Below are 18,052 nucleotides of genomic sequence, written 5' to 3' on the forward strand. Positions count from 1 at the left end.
GATCCCTGCCACTTGAACTCTGCCCCAGTGCTCAGTGCCCTGGTGCTGCCCCTACCCGGGTGGGGCAGGGTATCTGTCTGCCCGAGCCCCAGCCTGGCTCTCCCTCCCAGCCCTGGACCTAGGCTCCCCCCACTCCGGGATCATCATGGAGGCCTGGATGCTCCGACCCTGGTGGTTGCTGCTGAGGTGTTGCTACCTCCCTCTGTTGGACACTTCCCTGGACCAGCAGGCATGAGCTGCAGCCAGTAGCGGTGGGAAATGTGGACAGCAAGGAGCCCCCTCTTTCTCTTTTTCCTTCCCTTCTCTTTTTTGTCTCCTCTTTTTTCCCTTCTCTTTTCCTTTTTCTTTTTTCTTCTTTTTTCTCCTTTTGGTTTTTCCTCGTTCCTTTTTTCTGTCATCCTTTTTCTCTCTTTCATCACAACATACTTATCGAAAAAAAGACACAAGAACAGAGGTAGTATATGACGTTTTATATAATGTCACCAGGTTTAGAATTTTTAGAAAACCTGGTATTTGCTGAAAAAAGCAACATTTATTATAATTAACTATATTAATATGCAGCGCATCCTGCCATGTACCCGCTTCTGGTATGCTGGCACTGCGGCACCTTATAGAGTAGATATTGCGGGGTTTTTGGCACTCCAGCCAAAATCATTGCCTTAACACTCGTATAAATTGACAGGGAGGCTACCCATAGAGGGCAAAAAGGGTTTTGGATAGTGAGTCCTTGTCTGGGTTAAGGTCTCCCTGGCCTTGTCCCACTTTACTCTGGATAAAGTGTTCAACCTAGGTTCACTGTCCCAGGACCACAAGCTCCCACGCCCCAGCTCTGTCCATGCCCTGGTGGCTCTCTGCTCCTGCACTCTGCTTTAGCCCTTGTGGGCACTGGTCTACTCAGCCCCTGGTCTTGTCCTCACGAATTCTGGACTTGTATCCCAGTATTTGCTGTGCCTCACCCCTGTTGGACTCTGGGTTGTTCTTCCCCCGGTCTTGCCCTCTGTAGGCGGTGGCCTTGTGCCCCCCAGTCTCTGCAGTCCAACACCAGAACCATTCGGCCAACAACGCTTAGGATCTAGGGTGTCCCTGGGTGCCCTTGTAAGAGTCCTCCTCTGTCCCTACAGACACAATTTGGTGTTGGTGGCAGCAGCAGTGATCCCTCATGGTCAAGGATGCTCACTACCATGGGTCAAGTAAAGGGTTGTGGATGAGTCTGATGGCTAAGGTGACCAATACTAGAGCCACAGACTCTGGAAAATGCAACAGGTGATGGTTGAAGGGAGGGTTGGACAGTGGATTTCTCAGTCTTGTTTCCTGTCCTCTGTTTCTATTTCTTTGTCCTGTCTCCAGGGAAAGATAGCTTTCCTCAAAGTAAGATGTACCTTCTCTCCCAAGGTGTCACCATGTAGCCCTGTTCCAGGCTAGTTTTTCCTCGTTTGTCATGTCAGTGCCACACTTAATGTTTGCCTTGAGGCTGCCCTTGAAGTGTTTTCTCTGAGCCCCACATGTCCTTTGTCCTTGGCTGAGGTAGGAGTATAACAGTTGTTATGGTAAATGTACATCAGGCATGTATACCCACTGACCTGTCCACCGCAGCTAATGTTGAATAATCAGTGTTTCCATATTGGTGGTGTCAGTGTCGGTGAGGATACTGGCAATTGTGTGACAATCTTCCCACTTAATGCAAAGGCTCTTCCAGAAGTAGCGCTGGTGATGGCATTCCAGACTTTTCATGTGGTCCCTGTTGGTCATCCAAGCTTCACAGCCATAGAGAAAAATTGGTATCACCACAGCCTTATACTGTAGGAGCTTTGTATCTAGAGGTCTGAAGGCATTTGATGTTGTACTGTCTGTGGACTGATTTGGGTTGCTTTGATGTGTTAGCAGAACTCTGGACATGATGATCTCACTAAGCAATGATCGGTCCACCGATCATCAGCTTTTCTCATAATGTGTGTGATATGAACGCAAGACCACATGCTCTTACGATGACATAGTTGAGGAGGTGCCATTTGTTTTGAGCAGTGATGTTTCCACATTGTTTTGTATCTGTCTTATTTTCTGCAGATAGTTTTAGAAATGACAGGGTCATGCTCTGCACATTTAATGAGTAAGAGCATGCCACTGGAATTGGCCTTGCCCAATCTTCTTCTTAGTGGTGCCACTCCACGTGTTAAAATTCCAGCCAACTCTGACATTGAAATCTCTAAGGAGGATGATCTTGTGCTCTTTCGGGATGGTAGTCAGGATTTCATCAAGGTCAGCATGAAACTGTTCTTTCTTTTCTTCCTCGGCGTTGAGTGTTGGGGCGTATGCACTGCTGATGGTAGCAAAGTTGTTGGTCGAGTTGGAGGCGGAGAGTCATGAGGACTCGTTAATACCAATGGGGAATTCAGTCATTTAGCTGACAATCTGGTTCTTAATGCTGAAAGCAAGGCCATGTATTGGCTTGTCATTTACATGTTTCCCTTTCCAGAAAAACATAGTCATCCCCCTCTTCTCTCAGATGGCTTTTGTCTGCACATCTAGTCTCGCTGAGAGCAGTGATATCTTGTTGAATCACAAGAGTTCCTGGGCAACAAGAGATGTTCTGCATTCACATCTGTCACTGTTCGGGTTGTCTAGTAGGGTTTGTACATTCCAGGATGCAAAAGACTTTTTGACCGCAACTTGTGTGATTCTGGAAGTGGCTATCCAGTCAGGTAAAATGGGACAATGTACATTTGGGGCATCACTTCTAGCCTCCAAACATGCAATAACCTATGCTTGTGGTAATCCATCTGAATAAGATCCATGCCAAGGGGCATACATTCATGAGGGGCAAATTTCCCAACCCATAAGGAGCCCTGCAGGCCCATGTTGATTGAGGGGAAAACCTTGTCTTATATTTGAGTAAATATAGTAATATCCCTTGGAGTATCTAATTCTGCAGTTTTTCACTTTATCCCTACACTTCAAATCTCTCAGCCATAGTTTTCTCTGGTTATTAGGCCTTTTATTTCTATTCTGTTCTGTTGTAGGTACTTTCCTTATTTCTAATTCCCATCTTGAGAGTGGCTTTTCATCCAGTTAGTTCTGAAGTTTTTTCCTACAGGTTTTCCCCTTTCTTGATTGATGTAGTATTAGTACTTGACTTAAAGAAATTTCATAGTCCTGCATTAAAATCTTTGAACTTGTTAATTCAGTTGATTTCACTAAGTAGATTACTCAGCATATGCCATTTTTAAGATTGAGAACCTTAGTTACAGGCCTACATGAATTTATCCTTGTATCCTTCATTGAATCAACTTGACTCTAGATCCAAGGTTATTTTCCATGGGCTGCTCTTTCTTAAATCCTTGCCATTCATTAAATATCATTCTCCAGTTCATTGCTAATTTGTGTACAGTGTTATCTACAAGAAATGTCTAGCAAAACTTTATGGGTCTTACTGTGCAATTTGGGAGAGACAGAAGAATGGTCTGATGGCTAAGGCATTGGACTGGGCCTTGGGAGAAATGCTTTTAATTCTTTGCTATGCTTTAGATATCCTGTGTGCCCTTGGGTAATTAATCCCTCTTCTTCAGTTCACCATCAGTAAATGGCAGTAATAAATTCCTTTGCCAAAAATTAGTGAAATCTCTGAGTTGTGATATGAATAGACCAGTTCACTGAGTAGCAAAAAGTGAGGCATGCCTGTTTAAATACCCATATAGCAGCATATTAACAGCTATACCAGAAAACCTCTGTAGTGTAAACTGATAGCTCTTCTTGTGCTTTTGAAAAGATAAGTTAATTTAACAAAACAAAAAAGTAACACTGGTGTTTGTTAACCATGTTTCTGGATTATTTACTGACTCTCACATAAGGTAAGTCATCTGGGTTATATTTTTTATTGGACCCTCTATGTTGGTATAGAGACAGGCAAGCTTTCTGGTATTGCATCCCCCTTCGTCAGGCCTCTTGTTTCTTGTAATCTCTCTCAGTGAATCAAAATGGTATCAGATAACAAATCTGACCACATACAGCTTAACAGTGGTGCTCAACCTTTTACCCTGGTGGGCCAGGTGGACATTCTTTAGTCTATCTGCAGCCCAGAGCAAGCCAGTAGTCCCAATCCAGTGCCCTGGACTGGTGCAGCAGAGCCCCATCCAGCTGTATGGAGAAGGGGTGGAGGGCAGCCGGGCCCTGATCCAGCCACATGGAATACAGAGGTCTCAGCTGTGTGGTGAGAAGGGGGCCCAGCCCAGACCCAACCCATTATGCAGAACGTGGGAATTTGACAGCAGGGGAGGGTGGTGGTATCACTTGTCACTGCTCCCCCACCACCAAATTTCTCAACCCCTAGGGAGCCCTGCAAGCCAGATACCATAGCTCTGCAGGTCACGTTTGGCCTTTGGTTGGAGGTTGAGTAGCGCAGGGGCTGAATTAACCAATCAAGAAGCCAGAACTAATATTGTGCAAGTTATCTAGAAAACTTCAAAGTGTTTTAAAAAAATAAAATAAAATAATGTGAAACTATTTTTTAACTATTTTCTTTAAAAGTCTCATATACTTCAAGATTTATATTCACTTCATGAAAAGTGATTACTTGAAAACAGGCATGTGGAGGAGCATAAGTTGTTGTTATGAATACTTTTTTTCTCAGTTTTGTTTTTTTCCTTAGTCATTTATGTTACTAGAAAAATGTTGAAATGCTTGTTATTATAATACGAATATTTTCCCCTCGTCCATTCAACAGGGAGATGCAGTAAAAGACTTACTGCTCCGCTTTCTTGGGGAACAAGCTGCAGCGAAGAGACAAGTTTTAAATGCCAACTCTGTAGAACAGTCATTTGTAGGCTTAAAACAGCTAATTGTAAGTAAGAATGCATTTAATTTTCATAATCATGTATATGAAATGCAGTGCTCCTTTCTAAATACTTCAGAGCTAATGATTGTATAACGAAATAAAAAAGTGTGTGCATCTGTTCTTGGTCTTTCTAAAACTGGAAGCCAAAGTATTGAAGCCCTGATGGGAGGAGCAATCTTGGTTTTTAAAAGGAAGAATAAGCTAGAATGATAGAGAATTAGAGTTGGAAGGGATCTCAGGAGGTCATCTAGTCCAGCCTCCTGCTCAAAGCAAGACCCAATATTTTTTTAACATGTACAAGCTAGAATCAAGATTTCATGAATCAATGGTCTACAACCTTTTAGACTGGCAGGCCCAAGTAAAACAGCTCAGTGAAAAGGTGAGCTCCTGCTTGTGATACAGCCACCACCACCTAATTAATTGCTGCTGCAATCAGTTCTACCTACCACTGAATTGCTGGCAACATCCTGGCTTCACAGTCCAGAAAAGTAGCTTGACATCCTAGATCCAGAGTACATACCGTAGGATGCCAACCCTTCGTTTAGATTCATAGCAGAGTGCATTTCATTTGCTGTTATTTAAAGAAAAAATGTTTTCAGAATACATCTCTGTGACTGATTCTTATTTACAGGCATGGTCTTAAGTTTTTGCTTAACAGTCATATTTTATTAATGGCCTGTGGCTTTCTTAATCTGTGGCTAATTCAAATCCTTATTTTGAAATTTTTAGGGGAATATAATAAATAAATCGCAGCTAATAGGAAATAAAACTATAGAATTATAAGGGATGGATGAGTTGTCAAACAACAATAATTTTTAAAAAATAAGTTGAGAAGTTATCTGAACCTCCTTTAGAGAGATGTTTAGCCAAGTATTTAAACATTATTGAGAAGAAAGTTATACCCTTAGAGGTTAGAAAAATTCTTCAGCAACCTTGCTCAGCCCTTGTGAATTCATTTAGAAAAGAGCTGATTGTGCTCCACAGAGTGTCTTTAGGGAGCTGAAACATCAAAGGAAGATTTCGGGTCCATGTAACAGGACCAGTGTTTCAGAGGCAGTGGTGACAACCCTAGCAGTCACTCAGCTCCTGTCCTGCTTTGGCTTTTGGTACTCTCACTCCACTGTCACCTGCCACATCTTGATGTTCTTAATAAAGCTTGGAAAGGGAGGTAGCCTCAGGGCCCTAGAACAAGCTCTATGCCAGCCTTCCTATTAGACTCACTAGTCTTCTTGTTTAGTTGGCCTTCCTGGCCCATATGTGTGCCCCAGGACACTTTTGCCTTTTGGGCTCATCACGACCTGCAAACTTCCCCTACAGCCATGCCCATGCTTCACAGATGTTTCTAATCATCACTTAGTTGGACATTTTGGCCCAAACCACTGGTCTGCTTCACACCTCTGCACCCTTGTTGGGGCCTTCTCAGACAACGTCTCAACTTTTAATTTTTTTTTCCACCCCCCTGCTGCTTTGGCTAGTCTCTTTGGCCTAGACCCACCGCATCAGGTCTTCTTGGGCTCCAGCCCTTATCTTGCCCTCCTAGACTCTTATCTCTGCCCCTTGTAGGCTGTGGGCCCCGGGGCCCGAAACTCCACCCCTGTCTGGGCTGCAGACTTGCTAGCCCTGTTTCTACCCATCGTGGGCTATAGGTCATTGACCCTTGCTTTGCCTATCCCAGGCTCTTATCTCTGCCCTTCCCAGGCTGTGAGTCTCTGGCCCCAGTCGCTGCACTGCCCCTCTCTGGACTATGAGCTCTCTAGCCCTGTCTCTGCCCCTCTAGGGCTGCAGGTTTGCTGACCTTATCCCCCCCCGCCATTGTAATCAAGCCTCTGCCCTCTGGCAGGGCTCCAGAGAGCTATGTACCCCTAGGGCACCTTTTCTTTTGGAGCCAGCCCTTGTTCGGCTGCGTGAGCACTGGCTGCTACTGGTTTGTATTGGGGTTTTTCTCTCTCAAAGTAACAGGAGCCTCATGCTTCCTGTTAGAGTCCATTTGTGACCACCCCCCCATAAGTGTGTCAGCATATTCACCGGACACAAGGAAAGCTGCTCAGAACAAAATGCCACGCATAATGGAGAGTCTGAGCTAGCAAATTTGCAATAAGAGTGGGACTTGGCAAACTATGGGTCCACTTTCAGTCATGCTGGCATCTATTTCAGGACTCTCGATGTAAAGTTGACCAGAGTATCTACCCCAATATTGAAAACGCATCTCTCCTTTTTTCACTTTGTCTTTGTCACCTGTAAACAGTCACATCTAGAAGCTAACAGTTCCTTGCTTCATTTCCCCACCTGCCTTTCTTATATCACACCCATTGTTAGGGCAATGCCTTATTGAAGTGAACATGCTGCTATTTGTCTGCCCATTCCCCAGAGAGTGGTATTTCTTTTATTATAATTTTTGGAAAGCCAGGTTGAAGAATTTGTTTCACTCAATGCAAAGCACTTAGTTTATATTCTTACCCTACCATAAAATTGTCTCTAGTGAGAGAGAAGTTTTACAAGAGTGGCTCCAAAACTTCAAAAAATTAGACTAAACCTCGTTATCTGTCATAGTAAAGGAGTCTCGAGGAAATTTTAAAGCTGTAAAAATGAGAGAGGTCTGGAAATCACAGGGAAAATATTTTTACCTTCTCCTAAATGTTCTTTTTACTCCATCCTGATTATTTACAGGGGGTGGGAATGGAACAGTAGCCAGATTTCTGGTACTAACTATAATCAAATTATCAAGCTTTTTACTTCATTTGAGAGAGCACAGCAGGGAAAATAAATCTTAGCTGGCCAAAAAATCATAGGTGACCAAAGTGAATTTGCAACAGAAACCTAAAGATGAAATGATCTGCATCCCACTGTCAGTCTCTTGAGGAATCCTTGTAGTTCACTATTTGAATTTTTGCTTTAAAATCAGTACTACTTAATTAGGACCATGGAGCTAGTACAGAAGTACAGGAGAAAGTTGGGCTATCAAGCAATTTTTGCAACAGCTCAGAGCTGTAAGGACCACAGAATTACTAAAGCTATCCAAAAACTATTTCTTAAAATCTGTATGCTTCTTATAATGATAATTTGTAAATAAAGTTACCAGCCTGTGAAGGCTAGTAAGCATTTATGTGACAACTGAAATCTGAAAGTTGAGTATTTAGTTGTCAAAATATCGTTATTATTCTAGTATAGGGCCATGCAATTGCCTCTGTTGTAAATAATAGCCTGTCTATGCAACCTTACTTTGTTTTATGGTAGTAAGTAAAAATTATGCTTTAGACAATATAAACAATAATTATGTTAGTCACAGACATTCCATAGATTGCTTTACCTTATTTTGAATAAATATTGCAGAATGTTTTACAACATACATACCTGATGATCTTGCACCATAATATTCGCAGTTTTATGGTAATTACTATGTTTTTGATAACTGCCATACTTGAGCATGATTATTGTATCTAGTGCTTTAGTAAGCAATAATTCTATATTCAGTTAGGCTTGGAAAGGGTTAATAACTGCATATTCCAGAATAATGTTAAAGTGTTATGCTATAGTAATTTACACAGGAACAGAATGTTGTAGCTAGTGGAAGAGGACATTTTAATCACTTTAATGGTGTCTCATGTAGAGTTAATGACTCCCCTTGAGTTTGTTTGAAAAAAAAATCATATACTGTTACATATGCATATGGTTAATATTGTGCTCTTATATATGTTATCAAATATAATAATCTTAGATTATAGTTTTATGCCGTAAATAATTATTTTAATAATTCAGAATTTTTTACTACTTCAAAATTATTTCAGTTTTCTAAATTTGTTTAATTGTTTAAACTATTAAGAAATATTAAGTGCTATTAACTATTAAGCACTTTCCCAGCTGATCCTAGAGAAGATTGGAGGACCTGAGTGACAGAAAAAATATGTGAATATATGCACTCCCAACACAATACTAGCAGTCCTTGGACTTGCAATTAAATTGGTTCCTGAAAACTGCATCTTAAGTTGAAACGTCGTAACTCGGAACCAGTTTTCCCGTAGGAACATTGTTATAAATAGTTTCATGTTTCATAGTAGCTAGGGTCAGGAGGAACCTGAACAGATCATCTAGCCTGACCCCCTGCCACAGGCAGGAATGAATGCTGGGTTCACAACACCCCAGACAGGTGATCATCCAACCTCCTCTTGAATTTGCCCAAGATAGGGGCGAGGACCGTTTCCCTGGGAAGTTGGTTCCAGATTTTGGCCACCCTAAATGTAAAATATTGCCTTCTAATCTCTAACCTAAACCTATTCTTCATCAGCTTATTACCATTGTTCCTTGTCACCCCAGGTGGTGCTGGGGAGAAAAGGGCTCTGCCTATTTGCTGTTGATCTCCCCTGATGAGTTTGTAGGCAGCCACTAGGTCTCTCCTCAGCCTCCTCTTGCTGAGGCTGAACAGGTTTGGGTCCCTCAGTCTCTCCTCGTAGGGCGTGTCCTGCTGCCCTCCTACCAAGCAGGTGGCCCTCCTCTGAACCCTCTCCAGGCTGGTCACATCCTTTTAAAAGTGCGGCGCCCAGTACTGGACGCAGTACTCCAACTGCGGCCTGACCAAAGATGCATAGAGGGGGAGTATCACCTCTCTGGACTGGCTTGGGATGCACCTTTGGATGCTTGACAAGGTATGGCTGGCCTTGCTGGCTGCAGTCTGGCATTGGCGGCTCATGTTCATCTTGGAGTCGATAATGACTCCAAGATCCCTTTCTACCTCTGTGCTTTCAAGAAGGGAACTCCCCAGTCTGTATGTATGCTGTGGATTCCTTCTCCCAAGGTGCAGCACCAATGGGGGATTGCTTCCTGAACCAAGACCCGGTACCTTATTTTCACCAAAAGTAACCCAGAATTTTGTACTCAATCAATTTGTAGATGAGTAATATAGCTACATTAATGTATTTATATTGTAAATAGCAATCATATTGATTTGGTAGAAATCATATTGATAAGGACTTCTTTGAGGTGACTTTGCTGGACTTTTTGAAGGGTTCTTGGCTGGAGTCTTCTCAGGAGTCTTGGCTGCAGGTTTTTCTGGAATCTTGTCTGCTTTCTTAAAGGAAGTGTCCGAGGAAGTTTGGACAGATGTTCTCCAGGGAGATGGACAACACAGCGAACTTGTTCGCTGACATAGCATCACATCAAAATAAAGCGTTGTAAAGTCGAAACTGATGTCAAAGTTGAAACAAGGTGTCAGTGTATAAATGTCCTAAATGCCATTCATTGTAACTCAAAACATCTTAAGTCGAGGACTTCCTGTATGTGCATCTGGTTTTATCTGATAGACATTTGGGTGGCCTGGCCCTTCCCTGAAATCATTGGATGTCCCTGGAATTGATTTTTACTCTCCCAGTAAATTAACATAAATTGTCTTCTTATTGTTGGATGAATTTGGCTTGCGTTAACCTCAAGCATCTTTATATTTTTCTGTGAGCGTCCGTTCTGGTAGGTAGCTGCTGTTTAGTTGCACCCAGGTAATTGCTATGAGGACACTTAGTTCATCGGATCAGGTGTATCACATTTTGGGAAGGCATGTGTAAGAATCATGGTTTTTGATGGGTTTTTGTGGGAGGTGTTGATAGTAGTGGCAGTGGAGATGTGCTGACAGGTTAATCATTTCTTGCCAAGGCAGGGCTGTGTACTGCTTGGTGTTTCATGGGTAATGGCAAGTTTGTTTCTGATGATGTGTTGGACAAGGTTAGGGACTTTTTGAAAACCAAGAGTTAAGGGTCTGGGAATATTTCTCTTGGGGTTTGATCTTTGTCAGGTATAGTCCATAGTTGGTTGGTGATTCTGATCGGTTCAAGTGTGGGATAGTAGATGACCACCAAGGAGTTTTCTTTTTGTATTGTAGTAGGTTACTGCAGGGTATTTGGAAGCTCTTTCGGTTGTACAGTCTATTTCTCTACTGAAGTGCCCTTGTTGTTACCACTAGAGAGACTGGTAAATGGAAAATTCAAAAGTTACCTTTTGTTTAAAAATCTACAATTACATATTTTAATATTACTTTATACGTCTTAAACTTTTTTCTCATCCCTCATTCTTAATGATTGTCTTCAGCTTGTTCCGTTAATTCAACAGCATTATTGAATGAACTTCATTTTTTTTAATCCTGCCCTATTCAGATCAGTGGGAATAGAGTTAGGCCCTACCTACTTCATTATATTAGAGTTCTTTGGGTAAAATCCTTCTTTTGAAATGGCAAAAAGTGTTGAGTATTATTAGTGGATTAAGAAATATGATGGATGCTTTTAATGGAAAACCCCTGGGATGCTGTGTATACTTTTGTTTTTGTGAACTTGTAATCTTAAACTGTATCTCATGCTTGACTTCGCTTTTTGCCTAATTACACATGCAGCTTTGACAAATGACATTCTACTTCTTACTGGCCAGCTTTCCTGACCTTGTCATTATTACTAATGGCTAGATGTAGCTGCTTCAAGCAAAATAAGCAGCTGTGCATTTTAGTAGCTTCATTTATTTGTAACTTATTCCATTCTTTTTCACAGAACAGCAAAAACTGGAGGGCAGCTGTTGACCTATGTGGACGACTTCTTACTGCCCATGGCCAAGGCTATGGCAAAAATGGACTGCCTACTAATCATACAACAGATTCTTTGCAGGTACAATCACTTTGCATTCAGACATGATGTTTAAGGTCCCATTCTTCCAAGAATATCAGTCAGGGAAGACACTTGCTCATGATCAGATCCCATCTCAAGATCATTCTGTAAAAGATACTGTGGTGGAGTATGGGGTGACAACACATTTACTGTCTAGTAAATTAACTTTATTACAGAGCAAATGCATGGTAAGATAGCATCTTAGACACTAACTCATTCAGAAAGGCATAAGCATCACAGGAAAAAGCCTACTTCATCTTATTGATGCTTGGAATGGACTAGTAGTCCACAGTAGGCTGTCAGTAGGGGTGCACCAATAAAGATCTTTTGGACAGATACAGATGGCTGATTATTAACGAGCTGTATCAGACGATACTGATCCAATTGCTGATATGAAGCCCAGCAGGTAGGAGAGCAGCGTCCGGCTGGTAAATCTGTTTTGATGGGGGAATAGATTGAGGCCCCTGCAGTGAGGGAGGGAGGGAGGCTGGGGCAGGGACAGGCATAGGCACTGCCCAGCCAGGGTGAAATGAGAGATGGAGCCACAAGTGGCTCATCTGGGGGGTGCGGGGAGGTGGGGGTAGATCCTGCTGCTATGTGCACCCCCTAGGGAGCCATGGGAGACATGTGCCCCCAGGATCTGTGCGTGGGGTGAGGGCAAGCTACCATTGCAGGCTGGGGCTGGGGGCAGTGTTGGGCTCTTCCCGACGGGGGTTTGGGCCAAGCCTGTGCTTGGGGCATGCAGCAACGGCAACCCACCCTTACCCTGTACACAGATCTGGGGGACACCCCCCCCCCATGGCTCTCCTAGGGGTGCGCTTAGTGGTGGGATCACCCCCCCCCCCCTGCTTCCCACACCCCCCTGGACAAACTGCTTGCGGCTCCTTCCCACACCCCGCCCTGGCTGGGCAGCCCCAGCCCCACTCCCTTCCTTACTACAGGGGCCTTGATCTGCCCCCTCCCTCCCGCCTCCATCTCCTTCCCACCCAACAGACTTACTGGCCATGTGCATGCTTCAGGTACGCACAAGCATACAGTATTTATCAGCAACGTTATCGGCCACATCAGCCAAAAAAAGCCAATTGCCAATGTAAATTTTCCTTTTATCGGTGCCAATACAATATGGACAGATGCATCGGTGCACTTTTAGCTATCAGCTGTGAAAGCTTATGCCTTTCTGAATGAATTAGCCTGCTGTGCCCTGCTTTTTGCCTAACTTCAGACTAATGTGGCTAACTGTCTCTCATTACACAGTGAAAATAGAGCAAACACGTGACTCACAGGCTTATAACCTCATAGATCAGGGGTGCTCAGCCCACAGGTCAAACGTGGCCCACAGAGCCATGGCATCTGGCCCCTGTGGCTTTTCACACATTGGAAAATTTGGTGGTAAAGGAGGAACCAGGCCACATGTACTCTATCCCCCACAACACTCCTAAGTCAGGCCTGGGTCAAGCCCACCCACTCAGCCAGGTCAGAGCCAGGCTTCCATCCTCCCCCCTGCATGTCTGGATCAGGCCCCACTATCCCACTCTCTGGATCTGGCCCACAGACGGACTGGGCTCTGTCCATCTGGCGTGTGGGACAAAAGGTTGGGCACCACTGTAGTAGCTCACTCCAACACAGAGAAAAGATACCTGTTGAAAAATGTATAATAATTTAAATTAATAAGTAAGTTACTCTACTTTAATATGTAATGTATCCTCTCTCCAAAACCAGGGGTCTGTAGCCTTTTGCTGGTGCAGGCCACACCTTGTGACCTGGCCATGGCTGCAGGCTGGAAGCCTCCAACTGATCTCTTCCCCACTGACCCCAGCTGCCTACACTCGGTGTGTTCCAGCACATCCGCACTTTCCTTCTCCAGCAAAGGAAGCACAGGGGTGATGAAGCACCAGGCTCCTCAACAAAGAGCAGTGCTATAGAGGGGATGAGCAGCATGGCACAACTCCATGCCACCAATCCACTGTGGTGGATTGGACCTCTTTGTGAGCCAAATCCAGTGCATAGGCTGTAGGTTGGTCATCCCTACGCTAGAAATATTTCATCCTAGAATAGTCAATTTTTTACCACAAACCGGCTCTCATTCCACCTACTAACTAGGGCTATAAATTTAACAGCTGAGTACAATTCAGGGTACATGAGTCAGAAATCATACTGTATATTTCAGAATAGTAGGGCTGAAAGGGACCTCCTGCAGTCATCTAGTCCAGCCCTCATCATAGTGATATCTTAGTGTCATACTTTCTCCCATTCCATTGCATAAAAGTAAATTTTACTTTTAAAATGCCACTTTATCTTGATATTACGCTTTTATATATTTTGAGCTGGCTTTAAGGCCCAGTGCTTCCCAACTGACCTAAATATAATTTTCCTCAATTTTACCATTTTGTTTTTTTTAAGTTGCTCCAGTGACAAGCCTGTGACTTTAATTACTTATTTTCATGAATGAGTCTTAAGACTAACTGTTTAATTATTTCAGGCATTGGATTAAAAACCTAAAAGTAATTTTTGAGAAACTGTTACATGACCTGGTGTTTTTCTGTGCTTTGCCTTTTTAGCTGTGGTTTGTGAGACTGGCACTGTTGGTGAAGTTAAATCTCTTCCAAAATGCAGAAATGGAGTTTGAACCATTTGGAAACCTAGACCAACCTGATCTCTACTATGAGTATTATCCTCATGTATACCCTGGTCGAAAAGGTAAGGCAGTTGACTTATATAATACTCTTTATCTCTGCTGTGAATGTTTCAAAGAGAAAAATCTAGTTGTCTTATTTGCTGAAGAAATTTCCTGTGTTCAAGTAATGGACCCAAATTATCATCCATTATTTAAATGGAGTAAGCTTTTAGCTGTTTCCTAGAAAAAAATTAATACATGCCTGTCCCAAAATGCTCATACATTGCTTATATTACAAAAAAAGGATAACAAAATTCTTAATATATTAGACAGGTGGTACTGTACATGTAATCCACTACAGTAATATAGCATTAGTTCAAGAGATATAGCAGTATGTGCAGTTCTCACAGGAAATGGATGGCTTATCATTGACAGTCATGCACAATAAGGAAAGAAATTTGTGGAATAGAAGATATTGCTTCTTTGCCTTTCTTTCCTAGACCCATTCACTATGTTATCAAAAGGCTAAACTTGCAGGAGAAATAAACATTGTACATGAGTAAGGGAATAGGTGGTAAAGAAAGATTAAAAGGGGGAGGAAAAAATAAAGTTTGCACTAAGTATAACGCTGCTGCCATAATGCTTCAATATAACAAATTGTTAACCGGGAAGAAAGCAAAAGTATAATGCCAAATACAACATGCAGTAAATTACAACCTACTTTTGTTCTATTAAATCAAGGGTGCTTGGCTTGCAGGCCAGATCTAGCCCACAGAGCCATGTTAGCCATCCCACAGGCTCTCTATGGTTTTGAAATATTGGCAGGTGGGGAGAGGGCAGTGTTAATTGCTGCTGGATTGCCTAATTTCAAACCCATGAGAAGCCCCCATGGACCAGATAGTATGGCCCTGCGCACTAGATCAGGCACACAGTCTAATCTGGACATAATCCAGGCTCATAGGGCCTGGCCAAGATGGCACAAGTGTATGAGGTGGGTCTGATCTGGGTGTATGAGGCCCAACCTGGCGCGCACACCCCATGTGGGATCTTGCCCACAGACCAGCCCCATGCCACTCATCTGGTCAAAGGGCCAAAATCTTGAGCATCACTATACTAAATGTATCCTAGAGTTCCAAGCAGTTTGTCACTGATTAAAGCAAAATAGTATATGAATAAAAAACCCTTAAATTAATCTTTAAACTAATTGAGAATAGATTATATTTTGAAATTTTTTTAAATTAGTACCATGTTTACTCAAATTCAAGATGGGTTGTTTTTCCAATCAGCATGGAGGGAGAAGTCCCTCATCTTTCTTTTGCATACAAGGAAACCTCATTAAATACATTGCCTCATTAAACTGCTGCCAAAAACAGCATGCGCTCAGTAATGGAAATCAACTATGAAGTTGACTAAATGCAGCTAACACTGAGTGTTACTATAACACCCTGTGTTGTCACCACTCCGCATGTGGCCGTCGCCACGACCCCTACTCCGCGTGTGGCTGCCACTGCCACTCCCCCTGCCCCCACCCCCTTCCTCTGTTCCATGTCCAGCCGAAAACCCCTGCCTCAGGTAATCGGCAGTTTTAGATTACTGGCACCCCCACTCATGCTTAATAACAGAGCTTTTACTGTACAGTGTATGGCAGTGTCCATTAAGCACAGTGCTCCTCAGTGCCAACTCTTTCAAGTCACAGTGAGCTACCACATTGCATACATTTATACTGAGCTGTATCTTTTTTCCCCATTTCCAATGATTCCTGTTTCTTCAGCAGCCTTAAATACCTGGCAGACATCACCGAATGGGCGCCCAGACAGTTCACTCAGGGCTGTTGCCCCTCTCTCAGCCTGTCACATATGATTAACGTGGCTCCACATATGATTAACGTGAGGAGAACCCGGACAGGTTCCCTGTGCCTCTTCTGCATATACATTTTTAAAGGATCCCAGGACTTGTGACAAGAACACCCAGTTCTAGTCATGAGTAGGAGACTAATTAGCACATGGATCCTTTGTGGAGGGTGTCTGGAATACACATCCATACTGAGCAGTGCTGAGCTGTGGAGTCACCGTGGCTTTAAATGCTGTCCACTGCTGGTTGGTTGGGGTCAGCCAAATGACATATATGGTAAATCATGACCTTTTTGGGTTTGCACTAATATCATGCACAGTTTCTACTATACATTAGTAGATGCAAAAGGTTTCTTATGGAGTATCTTTCTTTATTTACAAGAAATAATGGCCACAAGCTAGCAGAGAGCAGATTTAGATTGGACATTAGGAAGAACTTCTTCACAGTTAGAGTGGCCAAGGTCTGGAACGGGCTCCCAAGGGAGGTGGTGCTCTCCCCTACCCTGGGGGTCTTCAAGAGGAGGTTAGATGAGTATCTAGCTGGGGTCATCTAGACTCTTTCCTGCTTATGCAGGGGGTCGGACTCGATGATCTATTGAGGTCCCTTCCGACCCTAACATCTATGAATCTATGAATCTATGCTAAAACTTGCAGCAGTTTAAAAAGAAACATGCACCAATTCTAGATTAACTAAGTCTGTTGGGTAGTATATGCAAATTACTACAGCTATGTTTAATTACAAGGTCAGTGTTTTCAAATTTTCTTCTCCCTTACATGTGCTCGGGGTGAGCAGGGTCTGACAGTAAGGAGAGGGGGGGAAATGGCTGCAGGGAGAAGCAGCGGGGGTGGAGCAGAGGGCAAGGGAGATAACTGATCCCTCCTCCAAGACTTATTTTCCCTACTGTAGCAGTGGGGGAGGGGGGAATTCAAGGCAAACCTCCACTAATTAGATTCTGTACCTGGAAAATTATAACAAATTTATCCTTTTTCCATGTATAAAATCTAATTATTGGGAAGGTCATCTATTTTTCTTTTAACTATGATCTTTCAATGTGATTTTAACAGAAGAGGTGATGTGTGTGATGCTTTTTTATCTTAGAAATATAATCAGTTTAGTTAAGAAAGGAGCTTTTATAGCATGTGTCAGTATACAAGGGTTTCCAGCCACTAGAGAGTTTCCAGCACTGTACAATGTGTGGGTAGCCTATTTTATAGACTGGGCAAATATTACATGGACTGTTTCTGTGATTGGATGTAAAATGTTCCCCAGTATCTCTGTAGTCCCTTTGAATGTGAGATTTTAAATATCTTTCTTGGCAGCAACACTGGATTTCATACAACTGACAGAGTTATTTGTGGTAGAAAACAGGAGCTCTAGACAAGCATTCGATTTCAGGATTACATATTTGACTGAAAAATGAAGATCTCGAAGCATAGAGATTTTGACTTTGTGGCCCACTTGTTATTTAACAGCCAGGCATACCAACGCGCAATTTGATCATCTGCAATTTGATCCTCTGTAAGAAATCAAATAAAGATTCAAGGTAGCTGACCTGTTTCTTATGAGGTATAATGTGAGTACTTGATAAAGGTTTGGGAAGCCCTAGGCGGGCAAGGTTCTTTGGGTAGATGTGATATCTTTTAGACCAACTGAGTACTTGGGAAAAAGTTCTTTGGAAGCTTTTGGGCACAATCACCCTTCTTCAGGCATAGGGAGTGTCTGCCTAGCAAACCTTCATTACTAAGGTTAGAGGAAGGAGTTATAGTATCTTCCAGAGTATATGAGACGAAGTAGTTCTGATTCCACTTTGAATTGAACTAAATAGTGTTGGGGCATGGATAAAAGATAGAATCTATGCATCATTAACTAGCTAATTTAAATGATAGAATGGATATAAATCATACATATATTTTAGTTAAAGTACATTACCATGTATCCACAACACACTGCTGTTTGCTAATCTTTCTTCTCATTTTGCGGTGTAACAAGCATAAAAGTAAGATTTTTGGTTCATCAATATAATTTTCATTCACAATATATAAATGAAGCGAGCAATTAAAATGCACTTTAAAAAAAACATAGATACAAATAAATCACTTATACAAATGAGTTGTAATATGTTTAAAT

General features: G+C 42.5%; 1 protein-coding gene across 4 annotated transcripts in view; it reads left to right on the forward strand.

The window, feature by feature from the left end:
* The window catches only part of LOC102374734 (trafficking protein particle complex subunit 12), a 30,090-nt gene extending 12,679 nt beyond the window's left edge, over positions 1-17,411 (forward strand). For all 4 annotated transcript variants that reach the window (XM_006022969.3, XM_006022967.3, XM_006022968.3 and 1 more), the window contains exons 3-6: positions 4,718-4,834; positions 11,347-11,460; positions 14,019-14,157; positions 17,245-17,411. In XM_006022969.3, the coding sequence (XP_006023031.1) occupies positions 4,718-4,834; positions 11,347-11,460; positions 14,019-14,157; positions 17,245-17,345 (471 nt within the window). In that variant the 3' untranslated portion in view covers positions 17,346-17,411. The remainder of the gene's footprint in view (positions 1-4,717; positions 4,835-11,346; positions 11,461-14,018; positions 14,158-17,244) is intronic.
* The last annotated feature ends 641 nt before the right edge of the window (positions 17,412-18,052 follow it).

Source organism: Alligator sinensis, unplaced genomic scaffold (assembly GCF_000455745.1).
Source record: "Alligator sinensis unplaced genomic scaffold, ASM45574v1 scaffold832_1, whole genome shotgun sequence".
Taxonomy (NCBI): Eukaryota; Metazoa; Chordata; order Crocodylia; family Alligatoridae; genus Alligator; species Alligator sinensis.